The 27015-nt window shown below is 38.7% G+C and overlaps 1 protein-coding gene across 4 annotated transcripts in view; it reads right to left on the reverse strand.

Moving 5' to 3' along the window:
- Positions 1-27015, reverse strand: part of CTDSPL (CTD small phosphatase like) — an 85224-nt gene that overhangs the window by 28290 nt on the left and 29919 nt on the right. For all 4 annotated transcript variants that reach the window (XR_657390.2, XM_009275933.2, XM_009275932.2 and 1 more), the window contains exon 2: positions 7173-7327. Coding sequence is in view for 3 of the 4 variants with exons in the window: in XM_009275933.2 (XP_009274208.1) it covers positions 7173-7327 (155 nt within the window). In the remaining variant the exon portion in view is untranslated. The remainder of the gene's footprint in view (positions 1-7172; positions 7328-27015) is intronic.

Genomic DNA, 27015 nt, shown 5'->3' on the forward strand with positions numbered 1-27015 from the left:
CTCAAACATTTTAAACCAAAAGTTCAAAGTATTCAAGAAACCAGGGTAAAAAAAATAAAAACAGGATCTTGCATTTTAGTCGCTGAAATGATCGGTTAGTATATTGGTATTTATGATTTTTAGGAGACTGGACTGGTAAAACCCATGCTATGATTAATAAGAGATGATAATAAGAAAGTACCTGTATTTACTGTAACTTTTTCAGCTTTAAGATCTACTAATGGGTATATTTGTGTATTTTCACTGCAGCAACAAGAGGCTCAGCCAGACCTTGGTAGCAGGGCAGAAGCCCACTCCTTGAAGTTAACTTCACTTGAGACAACTTCCTCAGAAAAAACAGCTTTTTCACTTAGGCAACAGCAAAATGCCCACGATGGACATGACGGTGATAAACCAATCCAAGGAATCCCACTTTCTTCACCCAGATAGAGGCAACAGTATCAGTGCTCTTCCCATGGCCTCCCTTTTGTATTGTACTTGGGAGAAGGCAAGACAGTCTTTGGCCAACTTGACCTTTTCTTCTCATGCTGCGACCCAACATACTGAGACAAAGACACTTCCATTTACAGCTTCTAAATGGAGGTCGGCTGGTCACAGGGTTGCCAACTAATATGCAAGACATTTTGGGAAGTAGGAACTGTATTTTCTAGTCTTTCTAATCCGTCAAAAACAAGTATTTGTCTTCTGGTGGGCACGCACGTAAAAAAAAAAAAAGGAAGCTGACTCTTCTAGCACAGATGTTGCTTAGATAGATTATTTTATTCTTTAATTACTTGGACAACACAGGCTCTGACTACCAGCAGATTGACTATCTATTGAAAGACCTGTTTTCAACATTAGAACATCCTCTTCCACCTGAAAAAGTCTTGTGCTCACTTGTTTTGGAGTCTAACATAGTGTTGACACATCACTGACAAACAAAAGTAATTCAGTATTATTTTTCAAGTCCTCTTTTTATTGCTACAACAGCAGAAATTTTTACTGAAGTTTGACCAAAATCCAGAGAAGCTGATGAAGCAGCTAGAGAGCAGCAACTACCATGAACTATCAAGAAGTTTGCTTTAGTAAAAAGTATCTGATTTCTATAAAAACAAACACACAAAAAAACCTGGTAAGAATCCAAATTTTCCTCAAGATAATGGCAAAAAGAAAAGAAAAAAACTATAATTCAGCATGTTAATATCCTGTTAGTGGAACATCATCTGAAGTTCATGGGCCATTTGAGAAAGGAGTGAATTTGAGTAGGTGCCGGTCAGATTAGCTGGCCTGTGATCAAATTGCTATCAAGGATATGGTTACACAGGCAGAGCACAGATTGCAAACCTGTGTTTTGTTTTGTTTTTAAAGGCATTTTTTGCATTCACTGGTAAAGAGAATAAAATACAACTGGAGCTCCTCTTCTGTCAACAGATGAAAACAGTATATGAGAGCTAGAGGCATATCCACAGTTATGGTACAAGATTATCTCACTCTTGGACACAAACACAGCTGTGTATCACATCAGGTTTTCCCACAGACTTCAAGAGGCACTCACCGTGGCATAACTTGCTTTCTATTTTGGCAATCTCTTGAAGCAAGAGCTGCACCCCATGGTATTACTGCTAAGCCTGACTTTCATGGGGATCCAGAACCTAAGTTGCTAAAGGACTTGCATTACTGTTCGCTTTATTTTTCTTGCAGAATTTCTTAAATCAAAAACAAGGAAAACAAGCGAATTTCCTAAGAGGAACCCTAAATGTACCTATGCAAAAATCAAAATGGCAATGATGACAACTGGAAAAACAAGCAGAAAGATAAATGCAAGAGTGTGCTGGTAAAACATAAGTGCTCATGAACAGGCAAATGCTTTTTCAAAACAAGCCTGCTATGGGAAACTTTTTTTAAAAGTGTCCTGCCTCGCTTCCTGATGCCTTGGAACAGGAAGGGAAGTAGGTCATAACGCTATCGTTTGAAATAGATGACAGATGACTGCATCTGTTGAAGTCTTTCCATGAGCTCCTGATGCTGGTAACAGGACAAAGCTGTTCCTAGAATGCCAAAATTTCCCCATTGTATCACTAAGATAACCCAGGAACTGATTTGTTCAGCCACTGAAATCAGTTTTGTTTTTTTTTTCACGGCATGATATATACAGATGAAACGATAAATCCTACCTTTTCCCTTCGCTACGTAATTTTAGTCTGAGAGACAACATTTTCAGTACTGCATCCGTTCATTAATGCTGTCCGTCTACGGTCGCGTAAGGGATCAATGAGCATCAAGTGACTGACCACACTATTTTGCTTTTTTGAGAACAGTTTGTATTCAAAGATAAGGAGCTGTTTCATTTTAAAGAACATCCCCTTAAAAGAAGAGCTGATCAAAAGAACAGATTTATCATATTTATTTCTTTAACACAAAGCTTATACTAGACCATGATAGGTTCTTTAAAAACAATAATACAGTAACTATTTGACTCTTTCATCGACTTAGACTATCGAACTTTGTCTCTTAATATAGAAGACTTTTTGGGGAGGCAAAGAAGGTCAGAATGAGTACGCAGAGACAGAAGAACCAAACATAGCTATGCAGAGGGGTGTTTTTTCTTAATAGACCTACCATACCACATGCTGATGGTGACCAACAGAACCAAACACAAGGAATTTTCTTGCTCTGATCAGTGAAGGTTAAGCAGGAGGAAGAGTACTATTACTTACATTAATCTCACTTAACTTCCTCCACAGTGGGGAGTGAGACTGGTTTCCATGTTTGTTCAGAAAGCGTGCTATTAAGAGACTCCCCATCAAAGAGTCCATGTTCATGTGACTCCTTCTAGGTCTCTTGCACGAAGGAGATAATACTTTTGACCTCAAGAACGTGCTCCCTTAAAAGCCCTTTTACTCACTCTGGTGAACCAAATTCATGTTGGATAGAGAAGATCCCTTTCCCTGAACTTTCAAGTGTGTTATATATAGAGATCCCTGAAGCAGACAAGTGTTGGAAACATGACAGTAGGTCATCAAAACAGCTTTCCAGCATCACCTTGGAAATGACAGCACCGTGCAGCAAAAAGCAGTGAGGAGAAGGAGACCTAACTTTTGTAGTGGTTAGGATGGGTGAGGTGGAAATTCAAGCACTTGACCTTTCTGGCTTCATTCCTGTTACAGGGAAAGCAGTGGGGGCAGCTGCTGCCCCCAGAATAAACCTCCTTCTAATTCTGTCTTCTTCCCTGTTGAGCGTGGATCAAGACCTTCTCCTCTAACCCAACAAGTATAACAAAAGAAAACCAACAAAAAACACCTTTCCTCATTCACGTTTCATCTTTTTGAACAGAAGCCATCTGCCCGATTTGGATCTATCTGTGAAACAAAAGCAGAGATGACTCTAGTGGAAGTGGATTGTAAGTGAAACGGCAAAGTGCCCATCGACTTGTCAGAGCTCCCTCACCCACCATGACTGAAGGCAAAGGGAAGAGACAGTTTGCATCTAGCTTTTCTCACCTTTCTTTATCTAGATCCCCCCTTGAAGCCTGCAGATGAAATCTGTATCTGCAAACACTTCAAAACTCAGGTAACAAACTTACCCAGCAAAAAACCCCAAACAACTTGCACCGAGAAGCGTGCCCAGAAAATACACAAATTGAGTCAAGTTGCTAATGGAAGAACAGAAATTGAGACCAGCAGAAAACAAAAAACACTTCCCTCTCCCAACACTCTGGACTCTAAAAAAAATGGCTGGAAGGTCTTGGTGAGCTGCCTGCTGCTGAGGAGGCAGGAAAAAATTAGGAAGGATTTCATGAGGCTGAACATTGTGTGCTCCCAATGACATATCTGGCTCGGCATCCCAGCTGTAGACAGGCTGATATACCCCCTGTAAATTATGTCTTAGAACACATCTTTGTGCTGCACTAAAAAGCTGTCACATTTTAAGAAAAACAAATACACAATAGTTTCAGTAAATACAAGTTATTGAAAAATGTTGTATTGAAACTTTAGAGACAGAATGGTTCATTCATTACCAGTATTAAGAGTCGCAGTTGGACAAGCAGCTGCTCTGTGAGTAGGTGGTTTAAAAGTGAACTCAATACTTTAAAAAAGTTTTTGGGCTTTTTCCCCTACTGGAATAGAAGTCAGTGCTGAAAAACCCTGTTTATTCAAAACCATGCTCAGTTTGGTGTTTCTTCCAATCCTATGAAGAAGTGACGTGACACTTGACTTGCCAAGTGTAATCAAGTCACATCATTTGGTAAAATACTAAATGAAGCACTGATTTCATTTGAAGCACTGATTTCATTTTTTCTAATACAGCAAAATAATAGTAATTAAAAAAAATTAAATCGCACAACACAATTACTCTGAACAAAATTTCAGAACTGTGTTTACTCTTCCCTGCACTCCCTCCTTTACAACAGGTTAGCATTGAAAGAATCGAGACTCCTAATTAGAAGGAAGTTAGCTTGTCACATCAACTTCAACTTCAGTATGCCAGAAGCAAGACAGAACACACACTGAATTCCTGTGAAACCAGCAGAAGCTTTCTCTGTTCCTTTCCTTCCTCTGAAGCCTTTATCACCAGTTTTCATGTAACAACTCTACTGAACAATAAAGACAGAAGGAAAGTACATCTGAGCCATTTTATACTAGTTTCCAATAGTAATTATTTAACAACATTGTGCAATTTTATTTTTCCATTTTTGAAGGAAAGGGTCACAACACATGAACTGACTGGGCTGAGTCAGTGGTGACCTGTGATGTGATAAATAATTAATACAACATACAAAAAGAGATAGCAGATGTAAGTAAGTGACCGTTTGAACAGCAGCTCAACAGAATTTAAACTATTCTTAACCTGGCAGGCAGATTAATGCAACAAGAGCTTTAAACAAACAGCAGAAGGGTTTAAGCAGTGTGTTGTCAGGCTTTCTTTTCTTTCCTAAAACAGGTAATTTTGTCATTCTTGGACATTTAATTTCACCAATTTAGAAACTGAGGCCCACTGTTGCATGTACTTTTCCCCAACTTACTCATCATTTCTGAATCTAGACAAGATGCTCAGTGTAACTCGGTCAAATTCAACCAACCTGCACAGTTCTAAAACACAGCTCTCCTGGTAAAAGGCACTAGCCTCACAGTGTAACGATATTCAAATATATCCAAGCCTTCAACACTGTTTTTCTTTCTTTAAAAGAATTTCCTACTTGCACTAACCATGTTAGCACTGAAAATAAAACCAGCATATAAAAACCACATACAAAGCTTATTAGTCTTCAATACTGCATTTAAAATAGAAATGTTACAGACTTATTTGCACTCACTTAAGAACTACCCAAAAGATTAGCCATACTTTATTTCTTCTACAAAGATCTATAAGCATCTGAGGGCATTTCATTCTGTTGGAAGAAAATGCACCCTATAATACTTCTTTTTAACATATTCCTTGAACTCTTTTACTCAATTAAGCTGTAGTCTGGTAACGCTATGAATTCTGTGATTTGTGTCTTGGGCTCGTGTACAAGTATTGCACAACTTCAAAACTGCTCACTAAGGTAGCACAGAGTGCGGATGGAAACCTGTGTGAACATACATGTAATCACTCGCTCAAGGCATAAGATATATTTAGAAAGTAATTAATAATAATTTTACAAAATGCAATCTGAAAACTACTGACTCCAGACCATTTTAACTCATGTTTTCTATAGAAAAAACAAACCCTTTTCTTCTTTACATTTTTCTTTCTAATAAACTCTCATTTTCTCTCATTTGTAACTTTGCTGGTAGCCTCACCTCTGCCTCCATTCCATTCCCTAGCATACTGGAAAGGGAAGTTTTACTAATTTCCCATTCCTTTTGCTTTCCAGGTGAACATGCGCATACATGCTACACACTACTCAGCTTTCCCTTCAGCACATCCAGGCTAGATTTCCCTCATTTCAGTCAAAATGTACCTTGGCTAGCAAAAGAAGTCTAAAAATACACATACAATTCCTCCTCTTGGCAGAGGAATTTTCAGTGCACTTTACCTCTGCATAAGCAGTTTCAGCATGAACTGCTGCAGTTCAGACTTTACCTCCATACACATTCTCAGTCTCTGTCACTTTAATTTGCTTTCCTTTCCTGTCTTCCACCAAACAGTTCCTCTGCTCTTTCTCCTGAGCTTTTCAGAATTCAAACATAACCAGCAAAATTCAAAACAAAATAAAATAGACTGGACAAGGTAGGTAAGAAGTAAGCTGCATCAAATATGAAAAGTTAGTGTGAAGAGCAGAAGGGTGAAAAGATAAAGACATCTCCATTTCTGCTATTATTCCCCATCATAGATACACCTATATTTGCCATCTCTTAAAGAACTGGAAAAGTGCAAGGGGAACGGTGTTTCAATTAAAAGCATAGCACTAATGGAGTTTTGAGAGTGCTGAAAAACAACATGGTATGGAAAAGATGGTATTCCTATGTTTGCGATATTGAACCAAAATTCTTCAGTTCATAAAGCAAATGCTCTCACTGTTAACAGATTTAAAAAGAACATACAAAATCATTTGTGTTGTGATTTTATGAATATGGCAAAGCAATATAATTACTAGAACTCAATGAAAGTAACATGCTGCTCTTACATACAATGCTTTGAAGTGCTAAAAGTTTGCATCAATTAATTTGACTTACTAAGTAAACAAAACTTAATAACCTGGAAAAATGGCCAAAAGCCGATACCTCTGGACTCAGTGTGCATTAAATACAGGTGAACTGGTTAGAAAAAAGGTCCAAACAATTATGGTTCTCCCCCTTTTTGAACTGTTTTTATGTCATTGAAAACCCTTTCAACTGACATTCAAAGCGGTTCCACTACGCTCCAGTGGACACATTTTAACCTTCCTGTAGCTGGGAAAGAGAACCAAAGCTAGAGACAGCTCAGCATCTGAAGTTTTATGAGAAGTCCACATTTTTTCAGTGTCTTACTCAGGTTTTAAATGTTGTTTGCTTATAAAATGTATAGTGCCAATACCCTTCACGGAAAAGTTAGTTTTAAATTGCAGCTGAAAGATAGTATTAGCAATTCACCATCAAAACAGTAATTTTTTGTGTCACTTGTAACATGTTCCCCATGAGGGAAACCTCTTAAGACAAACCTTCAGAAGCGCAGAGTTAAACCTTGGTTACAAAAGACCCATATGCAGCAAAGTAAGATAAAAGCCTGACCTTCTGAAGTCCTCCATTCTCCTCCACCAAAGGAGGAAGAGCACTGGTGCTATTGGTAGATGGTGGTTCGACATTGTAGTCACGAAAGCAGCAGAATAAGGTGCTAAAGATACTTCGACTCCTCTGCTTCTTCAAGCTGATATTACATTGGGACACTAGGAAAAAAAAACAGCAGAAGAATAAATTCATGTAGCACAGACCTAGTTTTCCAGATCGCAATGACTGAATTTAAGATGCACGGTTATTACCTCAGAAGTCCTCCTCAAGTCTTAAGATAACCTCACAGAGATTTTCTATCACATTGAGACCCCCTTCCTTCTGTTTCAACACATTTTTTCCTTGTCAAACTCACACGGTGACGTTAGCCCATTACTAACCAACCTGGACCTCTGCACAATCAAAGGTCTTGCCAGACTAAGACACTACATTGAGAGTTTTCCTAGAAATATCCAAAGTAGATACTGTAAATTACATGAAATAACTTGCTGCTAAAATATGTCTCTGGACGGAGGAAGCAAACAGGACTTATTTAAAACAGAAGAGACACAATAAATGCCTACTGATGCCCAGGCATATTTTCTAGCCAAATACTCTACCATGCGTGGAACATTTAAGCTCCTGCAAGGGTCAGAAAAAAAAAAAATCTGAGATGTTTCTGAGTTTCCTCTGTTACTGTTTGACAGTGTTGCTGGAGGACAAAAGACACAACACAGAGGCAGCACTGTGAGCTGCAACACCGGCTGCAGGAACAAGCCTGGAGAGGGTGATACCAAATAAACAGGAGTCCTGGCCTTTCTTTTCAACTTGCTTATTGGTCTACCAGGATAAAAAAAAAAAACAACGTAATTTTTACCACCAAACTGGTAAAAATTACATACAGCTCAATGAAAGCAAGTGTAGCATTTTTAAAGACTAAAAACTGTAGATGAAAGCAACAGTTTGGACAAAAGAAAAGCACATAAAACATCCAGTGATTTCCCTAAGATCCAAACTCCTGAAGATTAGATCTTGAACACACATTAAAATAAAATAAATAAAATAAAATGAGAGTTGGAAAAAAGTTTTTGAATATTTTAAGAAAGACTCGATTTGATCACCAAATATTTTAATGATCTACTGTTAGCTAGAAGTATTTGTTTCCTACATCGGAGTGCGGTACCCGACAGATTTACTGCTCTTCCAGGGCGGGGACAGGCAGGTGCCCCCTTTTCATCCATCTTGTGCCTTTCACACAGCCCTTCTTTGATGTTTACCTATACCACTGCAACATACGGTACCGAATGCTATCGATACTCAACTTGTTAACATCACATGGTAACACAGTGAGAGACAACCACATCGTGTGCATCTTGTAAATAACTGCTTTACCACAACTATTACAGTGAACACTGTGCAAAACCGAACACCACGCACCCCGTGCCAGAGACAGACACTCCCCTCTGCTGTACTGCCTTACCTTAGCCAGGACCAACCTACCCCTCCATTAAGCAGAGGAATATCTTAGACTATAGAGATTAATGGCTTCCTTTTCAGAGTCAACAGATGATTTCATTTAAAATACATGCAAACAAGCCCGAACAAGTTATTTTTTATTCTTTTTTCACAGCTATGCAACAGCGCATCTTAAAGTAGCAACCTCTAAAAGGTGGATTACACTGAGAAAGAAGGATGCTATGAAAGCTGTAGCACCAAGCAGACTGATAGCCATCCACGCGCTACATAGTTTATTTACATTCTGCATTAGAAGAAACAAATCAGTCCCCCAGCCCGAAGTTAGAGGGTAGATGAAATTCTTAGTAAGTCCCATTACACACATCAATATGTAATTCCCCATCTTTCCTCCTCTCTCAAATCATTAGGGAACTGCCACATACATCTACCTTCCTCCTGATATTACAAACATATCAAGTGCAATCAAGGCAACTGGCAACATAAATACAAATAATACAATTACTAACACAAAAAGAAAATTTCAGTGGGAGAAGAGTTTCATATGAAATGGAACAAATCTCCTGTGGAAGAATTAAGGGATACCACCGCGCTCTGAAGTCAGAAGGTGTGCAGGTACACGTGTGTGCTTTGATAAGAAAGCATCATGGTGCAGATTTTGAATGAACTTTCAAGTACTCTCTGAAACAAAATCTTCTGATTTTGAAGAGTCAGCGTAAGCTAGACATCAATATTTTCTCCTCTCAAAGCACTTGCAAGGTGCCTAACAGGTCCAACAGTAATATTCTGTTCTCCATGTAGCACGCATTTCCATATTTGCTAAAATATTCTTCTGTCTTAAGGGAGTAAGCAATGCTCAGGTTCAGTTATTAATTGCTACTAAGAGGAAAGTGTACCGGTATCAAAAACTAAATGGGTTTTGTAAACTTTCACCATTTAAAAAGTGCTCAGATAACAGAATAAAGTCAGAATTGTGCACAGATTTGTGTGCGCCCGTGTGTTTAAGGAAGTGTTTCATTACTTTAAAGAGACTCGTAAACTGAAACCAATCTAATCACTGCTTTTCAATACTCCAGTTAAACAGAAAACATATGCAAAACTCTAGCCATTGGTGGTATATGTTACAGTAAAAGGCTCATTCTCAAACCCTCACATTCTGTTTGCAACAAATTTGCAGAAACATGCGTTTAGAAATCCCCAAAGGATGCCTATGCAGCTATGAAGGACTTTTTCGAAACAGCACTCAAGAAAATTTGTATCGCAGGCACAAGCGAGTTTGTTGCAGTATCATCCAGGCAAAGGAGAACTCCTTTCTGACCTTAAACACTGAAACACGCTGAAATTTGAATGGGAAACACAATGCTGTGTGTCCTGTTCCCTACAGCTAGTGCCACAGAAACCTTCCTAATAATTTGTATTTTGTTTTCAGCCTCTACTGAAAAATATGACAGCAAATAATCAAATTTGAATGCTTAAAATAGGAATGCTCTTACATGGCATTTATCATAAGCTTTTGTTTTTTTCCTGGACTTTGTAAGGTACAGGAACGTAACATTAAACTTCATTCTGCAAACAATTTTTATGCATAAAGTAATCCTCCCAAAGCCTAGACTGCCTTTTATAATAAAGTCCAGTTTATATTCTAGGCTGGGATTGAGGTTGGTCTTCAACACAGGATACATTTCTATAAAGTTAATAAAAAGTGAGAGTGTTAAGAAAGAAAAACTAACTACCAAATGTTTGCATAAGAAATGTTGCAGAGTACTTCTGAGCTTAGTCTTTGGGAGGTTATTGAATACAAACAGCATGCAAGGCAAAAATTTACCTAAACCACATCATGTTCGTCCCCAAACCTCATAACGCTAAACATCAGACCATGGATGGTCCTGACACGCAAAGAGCCGTATTAACAGATTACAGGATGAAGTCCCAAATTTTCAAGAGAAATTCTGCCCAGTAACAACTACAGCATTTAACGGAGAGGAGCGGAAGCAGGGCTGCTGCATGGGCTCCGATGGCTACGGCTTTATAAAGACCGGTGTGGCCAAGAGATGCTTGAACTCCTCATCTCTAGTGATTCCTCCGGTCTGTTTGTACCCTACTGCTCTGAGCTGCTGTTTGTAGCAAGCCTTACAATCAGGTATGAACTACAGCAGCGTTTTTAAATTCATGAATTCGTAACTGCCTCAGCTGCACAGCAGATCAACAGGAACAGTATAACCACTTAAGAACTAACATTTCTATCTTTTCTACATAGAGGACTGAAAGAGGCAGTAAACAGAGTAAATAGTCTGAATAAACATTCAAAAATCTCAGACAAAAGCTACTGATTTGTCCAAATCATTTAAGAAATCTCATTTTCCTTGATCAAATCATACATTTCAAATGGCCACTCATGTTCGCTTAGTGGAATATTTGTTCTAGGAAAAATATTCCTTCATGTTGTTTTTAATCTTGTTAATTTTGCCATTCATAATACAGTGGTGTTTCAAATAGGTCTTTCCACTAATTTAGGTATTATTTTAAAGATAACTATTTTTTTTTTTAGTAATATGTTATAGAGGCTCTACTGTGACTTAATAAATTATAATTTTGAATGCAGTAAGGAACAGAAGTTCTCAAGTGGCTTTATGTGCTATGCAGTATTAACACACACAGGTTTTGCATACGTAGAAAAGATTTGCACCACACCTCATTTTGAGCAACTATGACAGTGTTGTGCATCACAGAAAACAGTTTCTCCTTCCTTAGTTACACTGGACCAAATGCAACAGGTGTGCTGTTTGCCAGATTTGCTTTTCTTGAAGCGCTGACAGTACATACAGGTAACAACTATAACTCCGAAGATGTAAAGAAGCATTAATATTGAATCACTACCAAAAATTTAGGTATTCTGGATGCCAGCAAATTTTAAAGAGAAAAAAACTGCAGAGGACCAAACCTGGCATTCCTTAAAAGCCTATAAGCAAGATCAGGCAGTAATGATACTGGAGTGGTAACCTGAATTATCTAAACTCCATGTCTGAGCAGCATCCAGCATATGGAATTTAGAGGACTTTTTTTTTTTTTTAACCCCTCCACCTTTTGGGAGTTACAACCTTGATTTCTGGAACTAATTTCCTATGGCATCCACAGAAGTACTGTACTCATTTACCCCCATCACCACTGAATGATGAAGGTAACTTTAAGTGACCTTTTACGATCTTAAACACTGCATACCAAACACTGAAATACTGCATACCAAAGAAGTCCAGGCAAAATAACTTCACAATACGAAAGCGTGTTATCCGTGAAAGCAGAGAAGATGGTAACCAGCAGATATCTGCAGGAAAGTTGAAGAAAGGAACAACTCAAGACTTAACACCATCCCAGGTGTGCTGTAACTGCAGTTTAAGGACTTCCTTACCTGAAGACATCAACTGCGTATGTAACAGCCCTCAACTAATTCCTCTTTCGTGACTTTGTCCCATCACGTTTTGAACCTACCCCAATTTTTAGTGCCAAAAGCATCCTGGGGCAAGAAGGTCCACAGCTCAATCAACAGTTTAGCTGTTTCATAACTCTGACTCTCCTTGTTTCTTATCTTCGTACCTTCTCTAATTCACATTTTTGAGCAGGAGGAGGGGGACCAGAACCACGCACAATATCCAGGATGAAAGGAGAGAGCACCATGAATTTATACACCCACACAATGCTCTGTTCTTTTACTTTTCTAATAATTCCTAGTATCTTATTTGCGTTTTACAACAAGTGAGCGTCGGGCTAATGTGATTTTTCAGAAGAACTTATCATAACACCAAGATCTCTTCATTAGTAGATATTTCAGGGATCACTGCAAATACAAGTCAAGAATTCTTATCTCTTCCCATGCAGAAAATTTCACGCGTATCTACACTTAATTTCATTGCAGGCCAGCCATTCAAAATCATGTTGCCTTCCTACAACTCTTCACAGTTAAGTTTTAAATCTATATACAGGTGCACATATATGCACACACATTCACATAAACGCACAAACACCCCTTTCCCTTACAATTTCTGTCTCCTTATTTCCTTATTCCCTTTTCCATGCAGCTTAAGACTACACTGAAGAGCAGACTGCACAGATCCCTGTGTAACTTCTTCCCCAGGGATCTCACGGAGGTCTGCAAGAGCCTTCAGCAAAGCACTTTGTCAAATTACCTGAATTTCTAAAAGATTATTTGCAGACAGGGTCAGAAACAGGAACACAGCTCTCCCTGCCAGAAGGGAAGTCCCTCTGGTCCAGATTTCCCGCGATTTGAAAGTGCAAAGTCTCACCTATAATTTCCAGATGCTCTCCTGCACTATTTCTAATGACAAGCCTCATTGCTCGTAACCTGTGTGCTACCCGCTGCTTGCCGGTAAGTTAATTCTTGAATTGCCTGCAAGTTTCTGGAAGTCGAAGATGGTCCACAGAACTGTGCTTATCGAGGTCTTCTGACAAGTCCTAACGAACCCACAGCATTACTAAGCCTGAGAAGGGGTTCAAGGAGATAAAGGCAAGTTTTAAAATAAATTACGGCAATCACGTAAGCTTAAATAAAAGATACCATACTGGGTGGTTATACAAAGAGAACAGGGGGAAAAAAAAAACCCAACAACCAAACCCCAAACATTACAGACAAATGTTATAATAGAAATTGATACAAGAACATGCTAATAGAAGTAATCTACAGCATCTTCTCAAACCTCCTTTCACTCAAACCATCCTTTGGAGGCAGAAGCGTTACGCTGCTGTTCTCCCACCAAGACAGTTCCAACAGCAGCACAAGTTACACAGTAAAGAAAAAGCTTCTCCCTCATGCGCTGCATTCTAAAAAAGTTTAGTTCAGGGCTTCTCCCACCAAATTTTGCTGCATTTGCGTGAAATTACAAAAGCAGATTGTTGCACAGCCGTTGCACAAGAAACCCCTTATTGCTCCAGGAAGCCACCATGGGACGACTGGAGGGCTCCTAATCCAGCCCATCCCTCTGCAGGGCATGAGTGAGCTAATTACTGCTGAATTTTTCCTAATTAAATGAATGCAATAGCCAGTCCTCTCAAATAATATAAACTGGGTAATGAAGAGACTTTCCATGCGCTTACAGATGAACTTGCTAAATGCAATAAAATGAACATCTGTGTATCGTTAGCGCTCCGCTAACAAGTTTGTTTAAAATACAAAATGGAAAGACGCAAGTCAATAAAGTGGTATTAATCAAAGCCTTTCTTCAAAAGGAAGCAGTTTTGAAATTTATACATGATTAGAGATGCATAATTTCTCAATCTTCCTAAAAGGCTGCATTTGATCTTATTAGAAAAATAAAATTTTATATCCTACATGACTCAAGCTAGAAACAGTTAATTAGCAGAAAATCGGCAACTTTGCTTATACAGCTCCTATTTTTGTGATGTATTGACCAGAACAGAAATTATTTTGCAATACTTGATGCCAAATCTGCACGTAATGCCCACATAACTTTGGTTTTAAATGCCATTTGCAGTTTATCATTGAAAGGTTTAAACTTCCACGTGAGCTTTGCAGAAAATACAGCAGTAAGAGCACTGTCACATACCTGAAACAACCGCCCACAACTGGTTTAACCTTCAAACATGTATAACCCAAGCAAATTGCTCTGTTTATATTCGGCATGATACACCCCAGAATTATCTTCATTTCAACTGAAGCTGGCAACCTTTCTCCCCCCCCAAAACATAATTAAATAAACTTAAGGTTTTGGTTTTTCCATTGGAATTATTTCTTTGAAGGGAGGGATCACAGAACAGTTTAGTGGAAGAAAAATCTTTCCAAAACATTTAACTAACCCCTCGCCAAACCCTTTCCCATACACTATATTAGTAGTCTGCTCTGGATGGAGCTGATCGCATGGCCAGGGGCCAAGAAATAAAAGCTTAAACACGTAAGACAGGTGGGGACATGGGGGAAAAATAACCAAGTAACTTATTTTACTTTTGAGATAATCTCTTCTTTATCTCACTTTAAATAGATTCAAGTAGGTCACTGCACTTGGATCTGAAAAAATGTCAGTATGATTTATGAACTTTTAGGAATTTTAAGAAAAACTGAACGTTACTTTTATTAACCCATTCCATGACATTTTGGAAAACAAGCTCAGAAGTTGCACCTGTACGCTAAGATCAAATGGTTACACAAGAACAGCTTATCTCATTCAAAGAGAAGTTATCTAGTAGGTATCGGAACACTACAGTTTGCTTTCCATACCTGCGAAAGTAAAAATACACTTTCACGTAGTACCTAGGACAAAAGGAGAAAAATCATTGGGACGAATGTTAATTCAAGACAGCTAAAGGTGTACGAAGGAAAAAGACCTCTACCTAACCAAATAAAGCTCTGGAAGCATTTTTGCTAAAATGCAAAAAAACTTCTTTTGCCCTACACAAATTTTTTTTTTTTTTTTTTACAGTCCTCAAATCTGGGTGGATTAAATACCTGCTGTTGTTGTTGGATGCTCATTTTAAGGATCAAAAGTAGTGAAATTCTAAAGTCACTTTTTTAATACACGACTGAGAACTCAGCACTGCTGTCTCTGTACAAGGCTGTGATGCATCATGAGAGATATATATATAGCTAGTAAATGTTAAAACCAGCAACGTACACAGAAGCCTCTTAACTGACAAGGAGGGATAAGAAACCATGAAAAGGCTCAAAACAGCACATAAACCCGACGGATCCCAAGGCAAATTCCAAAACCATAAAGCAGTTGGTACCCTTCAGTCTGCACACTGGTTTGGTTGGACATACATACGTATGACGGTATAACCTTCATATCATATGCATCAGCTTCTCATATAAAGCATGATTTAAACACCCATGCTGTCTTGCAGTGTTGCAGCATAGAAAAAATCAGGAGGGTTGCTACTAGGAAATGCTCTGTTAAAAGCCATGTATCTTTCAAAGCCCAACTCCCCGCATTTATTTAGCTTGCAGACTGAAGGCAGATCCACTGCTTCAGGGGCATCCACATTTAATAATGAAGCTGAAAAGTTAAAAACTGTTTTAACAACCTAATTAACCCACTGAACTACGTTCTGAGTGAAATACCTTCAAGTTCAAATTAAACAGCGCAGATTTTGGGTGGCTCCTTTCCTGCTCCAGTGCTTGACAAGCTAATGGGGCTACACTGAGACCACTTCCAATTTTGAGAAGCAGCACATGTAGATCTCTATCTCCAAAGGACTGAAAAGTAGGTCTCCTTGTGATTCAGGAAGGAACTAATTAACAGTTAGCACTTTCTTTTTTGAGCCTGTATCGCTTGCCACTGGAACAGCCAGGGACAGAAGATGGATGAGAATATGAAAGAGAAGTTAGGAGATGACCACCTCCAGCAACAGTCCAGTAACTCCTCCAGCAAGATGAGCCAGGGAGCTGCTGTTCCTTTGCCTTCTATGTAAACAGCTGGACAGCATTTAAACAGGAGCAGAATGTGCCCATCCAGCCTTCTCTGGATTCCCCTCCGAGCTAGAGAAGAGCCCGAGCTGTGCTCAGTACCTGTCCTGCGCTGGCGTCCATCCTCCTGATCAGCACGTAGCATCCTGCGAGAGAGCATCAAGGACCAAGGAACCGTAACGGGGTGCCCTGGTCTTCAAGGCTGACCTGTGCACACTCACTTTCTTTTCACATAGGACTAAGTAGCTGCTGAACACACTAAAAAAGGCACTACAAGAATATACAACTTTTTTTTAATGATTATATGCATATATGCACGCATATATGCATACACACGCAGTTCACAGTCGAACCTTTTCCTAGTATTCGCTTTATTTGAGAAGAGCCACGGTGCTTCATACATTCCAGAGGAGCCTTGGGATATAAATACTCAGAACATACATCTGTTTAAATAAATAAATAAAATCAGTAAATAAAATAAATAACTAGCCACACCCCACAAAGTCACTCTTCCATCAGCTGGTAGTCTGAAACGGTACCAGAGAAAAAAAGGGCCAAACCCCCCAAAAAAAAAAAAAAAAAAAAAGAAAAAAAAAAGAAAAACCCCTCATCTCACTTTCACACTACACATAAGGCAAGGTTGAAGCACTGGAGTTTAGTGTTTGTTGGCAGCAGTGATCAAACTCAAAGTTTTTTTCCTTTTGCTAAAACAAAATATTTCACTTCTGAAGTGCAATGCAAAAGTGATGCTTCGAAACAGTTGAAGGGCAAAATAAAATACAGCAAATAATGCAAAAATAGCTCCAGTGCCAAAAGATTACTACCATTTTTAACTGGATGGAAAACGAAGCTAGCTGAACTACGCAGGCAACATTATGGAAACATCTTACACTATAAAATAAACATAACTTTTTGCAGTGACATTATGGAACCATCTCTCTGTACCTATAGTGCTTCACTGAGTTTAATGTTTTGTCTCGGCCACAGTAATCTATACTGTAGAAGAAATATCCATAGAATCTGATACATTTAAAGCAGTAGCACACCATGAAGATTCACTTTAAAAAAAAAAAAAAAATATTTTTTCTGTAAAAAAATCTAAGCATTTCAGAAGCTGCAGCATTTCTTCGTTGTTTGAGCAAGGACCGAGCTGCTCGATCTGGAGGTTTTCCCAGCGCCGAGGTTTGGAGTGGCAGTTGAACAGGAAATACTGCGCAGTCTGTGCATGCATTACATTCCTGTCCCGCCCCGAGCGGGCGGCCAACAAACAAACCTTTCTTCTAGTAAAAGAGAGAGGGGGGGGGAAAAAAAAAAAGGCAGACTGCACAAAGTTCACCAGCAGATGTGGCCTATGAATCCAAACCGGCCTTTTCTGCTGATAAAAAGAATTTGATGCATTTGCAATGTTGGTGTAACGTCACGGTTTTGTGAAGCTGGATCAGCAAAGACCTGGAAGTTTAAATATGCAAAATCTGCAATGCTGGACTTCTGCAGGGTGCTGTAAGTGAACAGCAATTGCACATATGTCAGAGGGTTTATTTTAAGAAGGTTTTGCCAAATATTAGTAGCAGCTTACAATCAAGCTGCAACAGTCGATCAGAACTGAAATTTGTACAGCAAAAAAGACCTATTCACAAAAAAGGGAATTGTTTTATTTCCATTTTATGTGCAGCGCTGAAGAACAAGGACTCGGCACTGAAGTTTGTCTTCAACAGTAAAGTAATGAACAGAATTAGTAACCAGACCATATGTTCGTGTATCTCGACTCTTTTGAATTGCTCCCAGGTTGGCCTCTTAAATCTTGGAAGATCTTTATTAATAATTTGTTAAATACTTGGGAGGGAAGGCAAAAGAGAAACAAACAAATGGAAACATGAGCAGCACACAGGGTCAAAATGGCAGTATCTCAGAGTTTGTTAGTCACGGCTGATACCCTCTGGCATCGGAAGAGGATTAGAGTCAAAACGGCAATGAAGCAAATGTAAACAAGCATGTGTTTATAAAGCAAAAATATGTACAGTATCCGATCTGCTCTGCCTTGGATTGTGCTTACATGTAACATGGTGGGAAAGGCAGAAAAGAACAACTCGCCGAATGCCGAGTAGCTAAAACACAGGAAAAGCAGATACAAGCGAGCAACAGGCAGGCACCTGAAACCATCACACAACCAAAGCAGCTAACAGTTTTCCCCAAACATTAATTTAATTCAAAGCCAATACAATAAAATTAAAAAAAAAAAAAGTCTTTGAACCAATGGTGATTAAACAAAAAAGAGTGAAAAACAAGCTAAAGAAAAGCTCTTTTGCAGAGTGTGTTATTACACACGGTATGAATGTACAGGCAGATGGATACTCACACATCACAGACACACACACGACCTCTGCAACCTCAGGCCGCATCTTCCTTAAGAAGTTACTGAAGAGCTGTAAAAACCCCTTTTTCTGTGCTCCGCGGGCACCGTGAAGTGTGTAAAACACCAAGCTGTCCACCTGCCGCACATATTTTATCCAACCAATTAATTTTTCAAGTCGATGCATGATCCAAACCTAAAGAATATTGCCGGACACCATACCTATGATCGGCTCATTTCCTTATCAAGTTTGTTCAGTTTAATAAATAGATGTTTGGGTTTTTTTTGCCCCCCAATGACCAAATTCACAACCTGAGGTCTGACTCCAAAAATTAAGCTGAGTTTCGTTCTGCCTCCTGCCGCAAACAGGTTCACTCAAACACAGGTGACAGGTTTTGGCACTCTTTTTTTGACTTGAAAAGTATCAGGCAAGTGATTCACCAAACCCAAATGTAGAAGAAATTATTCTACTCCCTTTCCCTCAAAACTACTATTACACCTCCAACCAAAGCCTTACCAAAACTTTGCCCATCTGAGGAGAATGAGCTTAATTTAGTTTTCCTGAATATAGCTGTAAGATGTTCCCATAGAGACAGCGACATTCCCCACTGTACTTTTTGCAGCAAGTACTTCAGTAAGACATCGAATCTAAAGTATTAGTCTATTTTTGCAAGATTTCTCATCTCTTTCCTAGGAACAGCTCTTTTCCAATGGATTCCCTTGCAAGGAAAAGCTTTGTTTCTCCATTTCACCTTATGAATTTTTTGTTCACTCCCTGGGGATATTTTAGGACAGGCTACAATTCTCATTCCTGCCAGGGAAATCGCTCATCCAAAGTTTGCTCCCCAAAAGATACATCCCTAATAGTAAAAATCAAACTAGGATGCTTCCTTTTTTTGTAGCTCCTTTGATGCCTATTTCCAATTACCACTTATTTCTCCTAACCCATTGCCATTTTGTAGATATTGAGTGCCATTCTCATAAAACATCCACTCGGCGAGAAACTACGCGTTTCAAATGATGGTGTTTCTGGTAACATGTTTTATAGAACCAAAGCCATTTTAATCACGTAATTTCTGGAAAAGACTCTCTCTCAATGGAGTAAGGAACACGCATGACTATTTATGAAAGATCTACCTTCTTTCTTTGGAAGAAAAATAGAAGTTGTGTAACTTCAAAAAGACATCGACTTTAACAGAGATGTAATTATTTGGACCAATTACTGTTTTTCCCCGTTTCCCCCTCCCACACCCCCCAAATTTCTCTGTATTATGAAACAAAGATACAAATGAAGCAAGAGGAACCCCACTCATTTGGAAGAAGGAACTTTCTCTAAATCGCTGTATGACCTGTGCTTCGGTTATTAGTATGATCCAGAAACTAAAAACGGTCTTGAAATCAAGTTACAGCCAGCATACAGCTAGTATCACTTTAGCAGGTTATTTGAATCCAGTGCTTCTAGGAGCAAAATTAAAACATCAGATTTTGATTAGAAAATTGTTGCATGTTTAGTTGCAGGGATTTCTCAAGGAGCAGTCCGTAAGACACTTGAACATATCTGCTCAGACAGAATCTGACTCAGAGGAACTGTTGCCAAAGTAATTTCTCCTCCAACATTAGCTTCCATGGAGCAGGTTTTACCCAACCTTAGATTATCCTTCATAAAGTCATTTTTTTTAAATACTTGCAATATTTACGAACATGCAGTACAAGTGCATATCACAGAGAGAAAAATGTTTGCAATCTTATTTGCTGCTTTTTTTTCCTTCAAACTATTGCATCCGCCCTCACTAGCTAAGCTAGAAAGAATTTTGATGAATTTAAGTTTTCAGTAAGATCTACACATATTCAGTAACTATATTAAATCTAAAGTAATTACAACATCAACCACTCCAGTTTTTCAATTCCATGGAAGTGTCATCTGCAGAACAGCAGCACTGCCAGGTATCTCTGATGAAAATTTTAAGCTGTAGTTCGTCTCTCTGTAACAAAGCACCTATTGTTATATTCCTAAATAAAGAGGTAAGTAAAAAAAAACCCCAACCCACAAAAGCATATTGCAAAATCTCATTAATAATTTGCTAAAATACCTAGCATTGCCCTAGTGAAGCATGAGCCCTCTCTCCTAGTGAAGCATGAGCCCTCTCTCCTTGGCTTTCAAACTCCTCTTCCCTGGGGTGTGTTTAAAAAGGCCAGTAGCAAACATGCTGTCATTTTTGAAAGACAAGCGTAATGTACTCATGTTAAGTTTAAAACATCTAAATGTCTATCTGAATCCTGATCAACTACAAAAAAACCCCAAACCCAACTGACTGCAGAGGAAGGAACAGGCAAAACCAATATACATCTGACATTATTTAAAAATGTTTAGGAGTCTGATACAGAGGATTTTATATTTCCTTACTGGCTGGGTATGTATATTGTACCAAAACACAAAGCTGAACTAAATATCAAAATCACCTTTAAGAAAACATTCAACTTACCTCATTTAGCAAGTCCATAATTTATATATTAAAAAAAGATAAATGTAATATTTGACATTAAGAATTAAAAAGCCTGAAATGATAACCATCAGCAGTCTATAAGGTAATTCAACCAATGCCAGCAACCACTGTAACAGCATGGACTGAAGGTACTGCTTAGTATCAAGTGTATTTTCAACTGATCCCAAGGAGTAAGTTGGAAAATACTCATTCCTAGCTCTTCTGACCTTGTACTTTGGACTGGAGATTATTTTACCCATTCAACATTCACAACCATTAAAAGCAGCACATTCCCACCTGGAAATGTGATACTCAGAAAGCTAAAACTAGATTAAGACTGAAACAAAAGATACAGGAAACTGCAAGCTTTGTATGATAAAGTTACTACAGTTTTGACAGAAAAAGCAGCGAAACTTGTCCAACTTCCAGCAATTCCTTTCTAGAACAAAGCCACATTTTATTGCCCGTTCAGAAATTCAGATAATAAAAAACTGAAAATAAATTAATTTTTCTTATTCCATTAAGCTTAACAGAGGGGGATTTTCTTAAAAAGCACTTTGGTGCCTTAAACAAGTACTTGGATGCCTCTACCAAGCTGACAGTTCAGCTGCAGGTTGCAACAGCTGCAGACACGTTTAATTGTTTCTCCAAATACCCAGAACATTAAGTACTTTTGACCTATTTGAAATATCCTAAACTTTGCACTAAAAGGAATGCACACAATTTAATACCCATCCTTTAACTTCTAACAATCACATAAAGCAGAAAGCTAGCCACTTGCTATTTCACATGTAAGTCATGACAAAGCATTTAGAACTGAGCGTTGTACAATAACTGAAGATGTTAAATAACCAGTGTCTTCAGGACTACAAGTTTGGAAAAGTCAAAAATAAACTGTTTCCTTAATTCTACCAGGGGAAAAAAAAAACAACTAAACCCAACCAAAAACCAAAACAGTAAGGTAACTTTTTGTTGTTTACCAGAGCAAAGCCAATGACATTTGTAATTATGTGGATACATTCTACAAAACCCACTCCTGTTATCCCCAAACAAAGGCCATATATTGACCTTATCAAAGGTAGAATAAAAGAATGTAAAAGTAGCACCTGCGCCCATTAACAAAATTAAAACTCTTTCCTAGCTTACTTCTCCAGGATGTGCCTTTGTGCTAATTGTAAGAGATAACCAAGGCGTGATGCAACAGAAATTACTCTAATTTTACAGCTCGCCCAGGTCCCAGCCTCTCTTAACCTACATTCTTGCCCAAGCTGTTTATGCAGAACACTTCCAGATCAGCTGGTCTCTGCCCAATCTGGCAAAAAAAAAAAAAAAAAAAAAAAAGGGGAAAAAAAAAAAGCTGTTTTCCTTCATCGCTGATGCAGTGGCAAGGGTGAGCAGTTTATTTAGTACATAATGACACAATACTATCCTCACCACTTTGCATCCTTTTTTTTCTTGGGATAAAAAGAGCCAGACTTTTACCATTTACATTAAACAGATCTTACTGTCACGTTGTTCTTGGCGCTAAAGAAAGCCAGGTCTTGCAGAGCACTTACTCTTCATCTCTTTGGGAGGTAGGATCCTTGTCTTATTACCAGCACTTCTAATAGCAGAGGTCCCAATTAGGCTCAGGGGAGGGAAGCAGCTGATGATCTCCTGCAGGAGCCCAAACCAGATGACCGATCCAGTACATTTATTGCCCTTAGCTTGGATGGAAAATCCCAGGCATACGGACCCATAAATGTTAAATCATATTAAGTCTATACCTACGTATATATTCAAGCACTTAGAAGGCCACCTTTAGGATTTGCCCCTTCTCCTCTCCCAAAAATAATAAGCTCTAACCTTACAGAACGCCAGCCAGCACCGACACTCAGCATTGCTCCTCTTCAGTTATTTCACGCTCTCTGCGCAGCTCTAACTGACTCGGACTTTGCCAGTTTGCAGTTAAGATGCCTGCACTGGCTCTGCAAGCAGGTGTTCACACAACAAACCCCCTTGCGATGTAGGTCGTAACTCAAACTGAGACGGAACAGGGGGACAGCAACAACAATTTCTAACTGAAAACCGTACGGGTGCCTCCGGGATACCCGGCTGTGTACAGCAAAACTTGCATTGAGAAAAGCGCTGCCTAAGACGGTCACACCTGCCACAACTGTGTGTGCTGTTTATCCTAATAGCTTTAAAAATCCCTTTTGGCCCTAATAATAAGTATTATGTCCTGTACTGTAATACGGCATAAGCAATTTTAAAAGCTTTCTTCTGGCTACTGGCTGAGCGCTATCAGTTTGGGCAGAGCCTCTCCCTGCCCATTTAGCTCCCTCTGCCCAGCCCCAGCATATTCAATGAATTACTAAAATCTAAACAGACTTCTGCATTTGAATTAATCTCCCGAAGCTATACAGAGCTAAAGCAGAAAAGCATTGTATGGGATTGCATGCCTGCTGCAAAACAAGATAAGTATCTGGCATCTCTCTCGCTCCTACATAGCCAAAACAAGGAGGACAAATGGCTGCATATTGGCTTGCTTCATTACTGCCTTTCGTACGTGATCGTATTTTTCTCGGGGACATAGGAAAACATGACGAGAAATGCATGACCAAACACGATTTTCCCAGACCAAAATTTAACAAAGATCAACAGTACAAATCTGAGCTAACTCTTGTAAGAGTTGGAGACATTCTACTGTGGAGACATTCTCCTTTCTGCTGAAGAACTCTACTCCAGTAACACGTGTGCACGAACGAAGGCACAAGTCCCCTCCCATGGTCCCAACACAAGCAAGGAACTCCAGACCTACAAAATAAACAAAGTAAGGTCCAGTATGTTTAAGACACACACTGCCAAAAATCTCCTGCCAAGACCCAGAAAGCGAGTGGTGGGAAGTTTCTGGGTGGTAATGCGTCTCCACGTTGAACAGAACTACTATTATTTTTTTTAATTCTATCATTGTAACTCCAAAGTGACTTCTATGGATATTCTCCTTAGCCTCCTGGTAGCTCAGTCACCAGCCCAGCTGACCACAGGCAGCGTTCACAAAGCCAAGCTGATAAGCACTTGTAGGGCACAATTCATCTGATTTGTCTACACTAGAACCCACCCTAAAAATTCCAATTATTTTTTTTGTTTCCCTCCACTGAGAGCTGCTGATGAATGGCTCAGCTGTTTATATTGCAAACATTTACAGTTAGGGAAAAGATCACCATCCCCCACGTCACTTCTTTAGTCTTTCCTGTAAGTCAGTGGAGTTGGCCAAGACCTGAAACAATCCATCAAGCTTGCTTATCCTAAAAAGGCTGCAAAATACCCCCTTCATTGAATCCTTCTGCTCCTCTACCCATATTAATGCAACTATTTCCTAACCACTCCAAACTGTTAATCTGCATATCCAAAATACAAATGGAAGATGTTGTTCATACGAAAAGCAAAACAAAACACAGGACTAGGGCTTAACACGAGGTTCCTCAACAAGGCTGAATCAGGAACACTGGACATCAAATGCAACCTCCTGCACCCACAATGAGCTGCTGAGTGTACCCCAGCTTTCAGGATTCCCAGGGACTCCAACGAGTTCCCCATGGTACGTTGCAAGAAAAATGCCATGATACAGAAAGTCTGATGACAGAACATTTCACGGAAGATTATTCGTCCAAAATATTATATGTACCAGCTCAAAGACCACAGCACAATTCACAAGGGAAAGAGCTTACACAAACAGGGCAAAGCTTCTGGATGGACTTTCACAGCAGTTTTTTCTCCAGTCTTCCTCCCTCCATTTGCCAAGGGTGAAAGTGGAAAATTTTTTCATACAGAGGATGCCTTGGACACTGAGTTACGCAGTACTTTAGCAAGCACATATCCAAAAAACTTGGGTTTTTTTTTTTTCTCATTTGAGAAAACTCTATTGTTCAAAGATCTTATTTAATCAGCTAGCGCACATTTATAGGTGAGCTCAACCGTTGAAGAGGCTGTTTCATCCCCTCCTTTAATGAAGAATGAGCACAATTTCCAAATACCTTCATCAAGCCACACGTTAAAACATGCTTCACCACCATCCGATAACAATGCAAGGTAATTACAACAGTTGTGTAATGTTTGTGCCTGCTTTCTGGCCACAGGTTTTAAGTTTCCCACCACTATCTTAAGTCTTCTGTTCAATCCCAAAGACAGGTGTATCTTCATGAGTAACATTAAAAAAAATGCAAGTTCTACAAACCTGTGACATTCCTCCTGCTCTTCTGCTTATGGTACAAACATCTGTCCCTATTTATGTTTTATGTCATTGGAAAAATCATAGCAAATATTAAGGAACGTGGCTGGAAGTGAATATGTAAAAAAAGAGCTACAAATACGTAGTTTCTCTTGCAACCGCAAGTTTTGGATACTTCCATTAAAAGGCAAAGAATACAAAAATCCAAGTAATGCCAGAAGGTACTAACTGCTCCAAATAACAACTGGGGACATCGAATTGAGGTTTCCTTGAAACTTCGGATCAAGTGACAAAAGACAATACTGTATTGTACTTCTTAATACGTGCTGCATAGAGAAAAAGGTCAACCCCACCAATTAAGACAACCAGTTAAAGTCTAAAGAGAACTACGTTCACTTTTCCACTCCACTCCAAATTGCCATTTTTTTTGACAAGTGGCTTCATATGTTTTATGCCATGGTTCCTTGTCTATAGAACAACTTTTTAAACCCAGGGTAAAAAAATCCTTCAGAACATTTCCTGCTTCATTTTAATTCTTAGGTAAGGCACACACACAGCTTTTCACTAGGAGCTTGGGGCTGAATATATATTAAAAATTGAGAAGTGCTCGTATAATTTAATAGAAAGGTCTAGAGGAGTACTTACCTTGTAACATCCTAACTTTATTCCCTTATCACAGGTAGCATAAATTCCTGCAGTGGTATCACGCACTGTTTTATCCAACGTATTCTAGAAGCAACATTAACCGTATGTAGGAAATACTGCTAGATGAGGTCCTCAACATTTAAGTAACAATTTAAGATATGCCTTCCACAAAATATAATTGTGGTGTTTGGTGTTTAGTTATTACTAATTACAGATATTTTTCCTATTAAAAAACTAATTGTTGCATAAGATTTGAGCAAGGCAATGGAAAAACCTATCTTGAGAGCTCTTGTCCAAACATGCAACTTGGTATTTCTTTTCCTTGAGTCATTTCAGGCAACTAAACCAAGCGTGATCTAGGAATGAGAAAGTACATTGAAAAGTACAAATGAAAAAGATCACTAAAGATGATGTCACTTGGCTTATACTTCTTGTTTATAGTGATAGGACAGCAGAAAATATAATCACAAACATAAGTTTGCACCAGGTTTAAAATATTCCATATTGAAAGAATTTATTGTATTACATAATGCTAAATAGCTTTAATTGTTTTTCCAAACAAATTCTATTTACATGCCATAGATAGAAAAGCTCACACACATTTTGCCTGCCTTAATAAACCAACAGTATATACATATATGCATGAATACCTTACATGCATATGCACACATCTGGAAAAGCTAGCTTGAAAGTGGTACAAGTAACAAAAATTTCTAGCCTGGCCCTGTATCCAAACCAGAAAAGTAATAATTCTTAGACATGGACTTTAAAGCAACTTCAATAAACAGTCACTCTAAAAAGCATATTCTAACCAGCATTACCCTGATTTTTTTCTTTTTTTAGGAATTGCATTTCAGTAATATTGTATGAATTATTAAATGATCCTATCAGCTTATTTTCAACCAAATCCTGGTTCCCTTTCCCTGAGGAAATTCCGATAGTACTTGCATGCACCACTCCAGTATTAGCAAGAGTTAAGAGTCCTTTACTTTTTTTTTTTTCTCCTATGCAGATAATGTATTCTTCAAGTTCCTTTCTACTGAGGGGAGAAAAAAGTTTTCAGCTTTGCTTTCCTCATGAATAATACATTAAAAATTTAATATTAGAGAACAGATCTTTTTCAGCCTCCAGAAACAGTACTATATTTGCCCTATTACTTTGTAAAGATTCATGTACACATTTGAATAAGGGTAAACCATAAGCTCCTGTTTTCCATAATTAAGCTGTAAAAAAAATATTTCCCCATTTATCAGACCAATTCTGAAACAATACTGTAT

This window comes from Aptenodytes forsteri, unplaced genomic scaffold (assembly GCF_000699145.1).
Source record: "Aptenodytes forsteri isolate BGI_AS27 unplaced genomic scaffold, ASM69914v1 Scaffold80, whole genome shotgun sequence".
Classification (NCBI taxonomy): domain Eukaryota; kingdom Metazoa; phylum Chordata; class Aves; order Sphenisciformes; family Spheniscidae; genus Aptenodytes; species Aptenodytes forsteri.